The sequence below is a fragment of the Saccostrea cucullata genome, unplaced genomic scaffold (genome assembly GCF_032062105.1).
Source record: "Saccostrea cucullata isolate Sc308-1 unplaced genomic scaffold, CSIRO_AGI_Scuc_v1 ctg33, whole genome shotgun sequence".
In the NCBI taxonomy this organism is placed as follows: Eukaryota; Metazoa; Mollusca; class Bivalvia; order Ostreida; family Ostreidae; genus Saccostrea; species Saccostrea cuccullata.
In genome coordinates this window covers 108487-116253 of record NW_026936019.1, presented here as the reverse complement: position 1 = coordinate 116253, position 7767 = coordinate 108487, and the positions used below count along the sequence as shown (strand labels likewise).

At 30.1% G+C, this 7767-nt stretch overlaps 1 protein-coding gene across 1 annotated transcript; it reads right to left on the bottom strand.

Moving 5' to 3' along the window:
• Nucleotides 1-993: 993 nt before the first annotated feature.
• Nucleotides 994-3470, bottom strand: LOC134244567 (cell death-inducing p53-target protein 1 homolog). Its single transcript, XM_062726822.1, has 3 exons — nt 3326-3470; nt 2385-2550; nt 994-1408 (listed from the first exon to the last, which is right to left on the bottom strand). The coding sequence occupies exons 1-3, from the start codon at nt 3342-3344 to the stop codon at nt 1300-1302; spliced, it is 294 nt and encodes a 97-aa protein (XP_062582806.1). The 5' UTR covers nt 3345-3470; the 3' UTR covers nt 994-1299.
• Nucleotides 3471-7767: the final 4297 nt, after the last annotated feature.

The window sequence follows — 7767 nt, the reverse complement described above, 5'->3', positions numbered from 1 at the left end:
AACTTTCATAATTATGTAGATAGAAGGAATATCTCTTAATCTAACGAGCTAACGCTCTATTTTAAGCATTGCATCACTAATCTAGTCGTATGCTCCTATGGAGGGCGATTGTTGAAAAGCTAGGCAAATGTTTTGTTTAACAGTTTAATTTATTATACCATACTTGAATTTGTTTTTGTGACCGTTTCAATAACCCTTGATTTTTATTGTTATAAAATTAATCCCATCGTTAGTATGGTGTTCACCATTTTTTACTTATACTGTCATATAACTATATATAAGTTATACCCTGAAATTACATGACAAATATCATTTCAAATATTTTACACAAAGTTCACTATAAAGATAAAAAGAAAAATATTTTTTATAATCTTTTAAATATGAAATATATAGTCTTTCCTTTGTCAAAATTACGGAAAGAAAAAACTAGCTTTTGAAATCAGAGTCAAAACAATTACTTCATTTTAAGAACTATTTAATGAAGCATATAGACATCTGACCTTTGACCATCATTTAAAAAACTGTAACATTGCGTTTCATAAAGTAACCATAACACAATTTTCAAAAAACAAAAGGTCTTAAGTGTTTTCGAGCTACCCTTAAAACATCTTATATAAATCTAGAGAATTGTGTTATCATTGCTGGCATAGTGTTTTACAAAACATCTTGTTTTGATATTAATTGGGTACACTTTTATTCATATTTAATGGTTTTTCGCCAACCAGGAATTGTAAGTAAGAGCATATGCGTTTCAATCGCTCACGTTTTGACATTTGCCTTTTTGCCATTTTGTATAATTATGTACAGACAAAAATTAAGAGCACGAAGTGTGCACTGTCATGAAATGGAAATAAAAGTTAAGAAAAATGTGCACTGTGCAAAATGTACATGTCAATGTACATTTTAGGTACAAATTTTAAAAGCATGTAATTTGTACAGATAAACATATCCTTATATCCATGTACGAGCATTTGACTTAAATGTCTGATATGATGTGTTTGCTGACAAGTTCATAATATCGGCCATTGACATACGAAATGATTTTAAAGGAGACTGTCGCTATTCTTGTTTTAGCAAGTTATTTATCAATAATTTACTACGATTTATAAAAGTTTATATTGAATAAAAGGGTAATTGTTCTTCATAAACTAAATATATCCTTAACACTCACTATTTGGACCTCTGAAAATCTGAATATAATAGATACACTACTCAATTTATTCAAAATATGGTATATACTCATGAAAAAGAAAAAAAAATTTAAATAAATTTTGGTCAGATTGGTCAGACTCCGGAAATTTATATCCTGGTAAACTTGCCAACGACTTGATGACAATTTGGACATGTGTGAACACAGTCCTTACATCCTTCAACGTAAAACGGAATCAAACAGCAGCCAAGCCAGCACCTTCAACAGAAATCAGAACAAATTATTACAGTAATGAATAGTCAGATTAGAAAGGTTCACAAACGTATCCTATTAAGGTAGGTGAACTTGATCATATGAGTGCACAAAAATAAAAGAGAAAAAAATAGTAGATAATTTAACAAGAAAACTAAAATATTAAAAAACATATTGTTCAATTATCACGCATTTAATTTCATGCATGATAAAAAGTCCTGAAATAATTTTCAATTAAACTTGTATTTAATTTGAAGTATTTGTATGCTAAAAACCAACTCTACAGTTTTTAACAAAGGTTACATGTATAAGCGGATTAAGAAATGTTAACGTTTTACAAGGATTATAAACAGCTGTTGTGACATTGAACCTTCATTTTTAGGAAATGAATATTAAAGTTATTATTATCCTGGTATACAAAAACTTCTGAAAATTTTTATAGTAATTTGAGATGTATTTTGTTGTTGTTAATATCAATTGTTAATTTGAAATTAGTTACATGATAAGATACATGAATAGACGAATTTTGTAACTACTACACAAGACAGGGTGAAAAAACGATGATGAACATAATCGATAATCAAACAATGTAATTATATACCTGAATAACTGTTTTTTTGTGTGTGTCATGATCAATTCATCTTCTTTGCAAACAATAAGAGGTAAATGCATATTTACTTTTAACATAGATTTATAGAATAAGCACTGCATTATTGAATTAATTTGATTATCCGTTTTATAAATCGCATTAGTCAAGCGTTTTCTCTTTGATTTTACAAAAAAAAAATGAATAAACTACGAAAATTTTGATTTGGTTAGGTTTAAAACAAGAATTAGAATTAATATTCAGTCAAGTAACTTCTGTATGTTACCTCTACTCCCCCTCCCCCCCCCCCCTCCCCAGGCCTTCTCCGAAAAAAGGAAAAAAGTTACCAATATTATAATTATAATATAGCAAAAATATCAATGATGAGGTTTATACCCAAATAGAATTAAAACGCCACAGATAATCCAGGTTAATGTTCCTGTTTCGAAGGAAATGGCTGTTGTTATTTGATGGTGGCAATGCTGACAGACCATGTTGACCGGGATGTCCCTGAAGACAGGGGTGGGTGGCTGTTGTACCACGGTCACATGCTGATGTGGGGCTGAATAAAAATTAAAACAATACTATTCAATGATGAAAAAAATCAACGATGTTGATTCCTTAACAAATATTTACATCCCAATTTCTTTTTCTGAGAAACTGTGTTTAGTCAATATTTTTAGGTTTTTTTGTTACATTTTTACTGTGACATATGTGTTTTGCAAACATTGTCTGTACATGCATTAGACTTTTTTGTTTAAATATTGTTTTCAAAAATCAATTGATGTGTTCATGAACACCAAATTTATGCACAGCTTCAAGCATGAGAAAAAACTAAGTAGCAATTAAGAAAGCGAATTAAAAATGTGAATTTGGCTGACACCTTCTCAGGAGTATCAAAGGTAAAACGTAAATCCCTGAAGCAAATTGGTGGAACTCATATACATAGAGAATGAGAATAATCAGGTTAAGCGGTCACATCTTAATTACTAGTATTAAACACATTAATTATTTATAAAAAAATATATTTAAACGATAAATAAATAGATAATAGATAAAGATATTATGTCCTAACAAGAAATTACATAATAATAGCATTTTGAAATTTATTTTAAAAAAATATTTTTTTTTCAAATATATTTTACCCATCCTTTTGACTGTTCAAAGTTCTGCGACAAGCCAAGAGGATTACATAAAACAGGTAGCATTTGACATTTATTTTAAACAAAAATTTATTTTTTCAAATATATTATACCCATCCTTTTGACTGTTCAAAGTTCTGCGACAAGCCAAGAGGATTACATTAAACAGGTAGAATACAGTGTGTATCTACTTACGTGGTTGAAGATTTGACATCTTTTAAATTAATTCCCAGAAAAAGTGTAGACGAGAAAAGTTTGTTAATAATGTTAGGAAAACACCGTAAAGAGACAGGGCGATTCACCTGTCAGGTAACGATGTGAAAATAAGACACAGCAGCAGCTTGTACGCATGTGTGATGAGTAACAATGTTTGTTTATATGATTTTATGGGAAGTGTTTGCCCATTAAAACTAATTAAACCGTAGGACTATCCCCACGGAAAACTGGCACTTGGGTCGAATTCCCAAACAGAATCGCTCTCTAGGAGCAGAACCTTTTTTGTGGAAATTATGCTTTAGAGTGAAATTCCAACTTCTCCCTCTCAATGGCAGTTTTCTCTATCTGATAATGCCTTATACAATATTTTAGAATATTGCATTTCTGACAGCAATGAGGTCATTAAACAACACTAAAAAACAGAAGAGATAATAAATGTTTTATCAGTATGAGGATCACGATTTACAATTGGCCGAAACTTTGTTATTAAACATGCATTTAAAATGATACATATTTAAATTTGGATTTATTGATTTATGTTATATGTATATGAACTATTAGTATTAATTAAGGAATGAATTAAATAGCAACCCAAATTATACAAATTATAACCTCGAAGCGGTTTATAAAAAAGCGTAAACTGCTCCAACCAAGGTTATAGCAGTATAATTCAAGGGTTCCTATTTAATTCATTCCTTATAATTTAATTTTCAATCATTAAAAACATAAAACAAGACAACTTCTCTCTTTAAAACGCCTTCAAATTGTTCATATTTTTAACGAAACGTCAAGCGGATTGATAAGATTTTGACGTAAGTCATTGTGACGTAAGCAATCCAGATTATACAATTTAGATTAATTTTTTATCCAATCAAATGACGCGTTCCAACCAAAATTAAATTATTTAAAAATATCAAACACCACCAAATGTTTTTCCATAGATTTCCATACAAACTTGAGCCCCTGTCACTCATGTATATATTGAATTTTGGGCAAATGACCTTTTTGCTGTGAAAGTTCGAAATATTGGAAAACAAAACATGCCAGAAAAAATATACCGTGCCGTTGCACTTTTACTTTCAATTTCCATTTGTTAACAACTAGGTGCGTTTACCATCAAATGCAAATCTCTGAGCATGTGCATCCCTCTCTTCAAATTTTTACCTGTAACTCCTATATACCTCAAAGAAACCCAAGTCTTGAAATGAGATTTTTATCAACTCTATTTCACTTGTCAAATACATAACAAGTCTTTTTTCTTATTGACCAATCACGCGCCAGGTAGCATTTTCTCCTCCGCACAACTTTGGGAGTCCAAAATGTCTGCGCCCATGTATTTGTTTATGCAGGGGTTTTTCCATAAAGGCTTTACATCTTTCAGTTTCTTCGATGAGCAAGAACATGCTTTACGTATGAACAATTTCTAAAACGAGGTAATGAAAATTGTCAAGTGACTCGTTTAAATTCTTCATTTCGTTAGTTCGATGGTCACAGCAATGATCATGTCATGTCAGTAAATACAATCTATCATTAAAACAAATGCTGACTGACTTTTTTCAACTGTTAAACCATTATTTAGACACTTTATTGTCAACAAATGTTTGCATTATTTCCCGATGTGCCAGGTCGGCAGTGGATGGTCAGTCCTCTAAGGCACTTGTTTCGCGTTTGCCCTTCTCCTGCTTTGTTTTATTTAATGAACCAACGGCAACGTATTGATTCAGAACCCCTGGCTTGCGAGGATGTCTTATCTCATATACACTAGTTGATTTTTTTTTGTTTTATCGCATTGAAAATCAAATAAGATATGTATACATGTATTCTTTTCAGTTTTCCTTAAGAAAATGAAACTAAATGAAATGTACATGAGTCTGACTTTAAATTTTAGATAACCAATTTCGCTCTTCATTTTCGACTTGAGCAACATCAGCTTTACTCAAAGTTACCGAATTTAGCTTTGATATATTGTAATATATTTAGACAATTAATACAAAACCTCAAATTATTTTTGAAAATAACCACTGTTTTTTTTCACATTTTATTACATAAGTTTTCGTTGCACTAAAGTTGACGATGACGATGTTGTTGAGGACATAAAGAAGTCCTTATGTCTCCATATCCTTTATGACATGACTATAGATAAAGTTTCGTAGCTTCTGGATTCATGTTTTTATCAAATACCTAATGACAAAATTGAGTTGCAACCATGATAGTAGCAGTGAATTTGAAGCTAATGCTTATTTATCTCTGATTACAAACTTATGGCATTGAGTCGCTTCGAGAAACAACCTGGAGCGTGTTGCACGGAAAACAACAAGAAAAAAGAGAAAAGTAATGCAGGAGACCTTATAAGTAGAGTCTTGACCAAACATAGACCTCTAAAATATCATAGAGGACATCAAGTGCCAAGGAGGGGTGAGCAACCCATGCCTTTTAGTCATACCCACCGCGTTCTTGGTGTTATTGCATCTATCGGGAAATAACGAAAACTCCGTAGACCATTCAGTGTCTAGATAATGGCCTTACAAATTATATGAAAAATGTCAGTCAGCATTTTGGCTAATTGATTGCATTTGCTGAAAAGCTCATTGAATCGACGATAGAACTTATGAAATGCTATACTGTAATGTTGATATTTTTGTTTCATCCTTTTTGGACATTAACTTAACTCATTTTCGAAAGTATATAGTGTACATACGTTAAGCTTGTTTTTGCGTTTCAAATAAACAAGGATAAAATAAACCCCATATGCAGGTGATTAAGGTATATTTCTGCATAAGTAAGGGTTGACAATTGAAACGTTAATGTCATCTAGTTTATTATAAAGCTTGGTTTATAGATTGCCATTAACTTCTTTATTTAAAATAAAAGATTGAAAAATAGCAAATGTTTTCTTCTTTTCATGTAAAAAAAAATTGAATTGATTATGCTTCGTAAGAAAAATTTTCCAAAGGTTCCGCGGAATTTTTAAGCATCAAAACGGATTTACATCACTCCTTGAATATATTTTGCACAGTACTTTTGAAAGTTCCCCTTCACTCCTCTAAATATTTAAGCAAGGTGTAAAGAAAGAGGCTTGGGAGAACAGTTACCGGAACCCGCTATATATCCTTGTTTGTAAGGATTTTTATCAAGTTACGGAATCCAATATAGATATGGTTATTCAAATTCATTTTGGTCTTTGGGATTATGAAAATTACATTGTATTCAAAACGGATATACGATTTTGAAGAATTTTATCCAAGAAAGAGAGCTTTGGGTATAAGTTAGGTTAACACTTATAAAATTAAATCCATTAAATTCCTTTCAAATACATGTGCATTTTAAATAATAAGCATTGAAAAGGTACCACTGTCATTAAACAACGTAAATGAAGTGCATATAATTAAAATTGGGTTAAAAAGATAAAATTAAGACAACAATGCTATTACATCTACAAAAGCCTAATTGTCAGGAAGACCATAGTTTCAAAATAATCCTGTAATAATACTAACAATTGTCCTTAAAAAAAATTCAAGAAAATCCTTCAATTAGCATTTAGATAATAATGAGTTCAAGATAATTCTAATAATATAACTTATTGCGCAAAAGTAATAATTTTAGAGAATTCACAAAAATAAACAAAAGCATTCCATTTTAATACCAATTAGAACATATATTACAAGTAAAACTTGATAAATTAGATTTAGCCTTATTTACCTACGGAAGCCCATTTAGGACCTATCAAAATATATTTTTTAATTCGTTATAACGATTTTTACAATTCGTTATAACGAATTTAATTTGTTATAACAGATTTATTGAATTCGTTATAACGAATTTAATTTGATTTAACAGATTTATTGAATTCGTTATAACAAATTTAATTTTTTTTATAACAGATTTATTGAATTCGTTATAACGAATTTAATTTGCTATTACAGATTTATTGATTCGTAATAACGAATTTAATCTGTTATTACAGATTTGTTGAATTCGTTATAACCAAATTCTTGAATTGGTTATAACGAATTCAACAAATCTGTAATAACAGATTAAATTCGTTATAATGAATTCAATAAATCTGTTATAACAAATTAAATTCGTTATGACGAATTCTAAAAAATGACATAACGAATTCAAATTTTTTTTTGATAGGTCCTAAATGGGCTTCCGTATTTGCCTGTGTCTAATGAGTTTAAATTATTTTTTTTTTTTAAAAAAAATCCCTTTGTCTCGATTTGCATTCGCGTCTCATTTTAAACAATTTGTTCCGTTCATATTCGAACAATTAAAATACATATGTTATCAATACCGCTATTATGACTTTACCTGGATGATAATCAAATTTAATATAATGTGTTGTTTTATCTGATGAAATGATAGTTTAAGTAGTCCAGAAGATTTGGTATCCGAGCTAAGTTAAAGTATTTGTTAGAAGA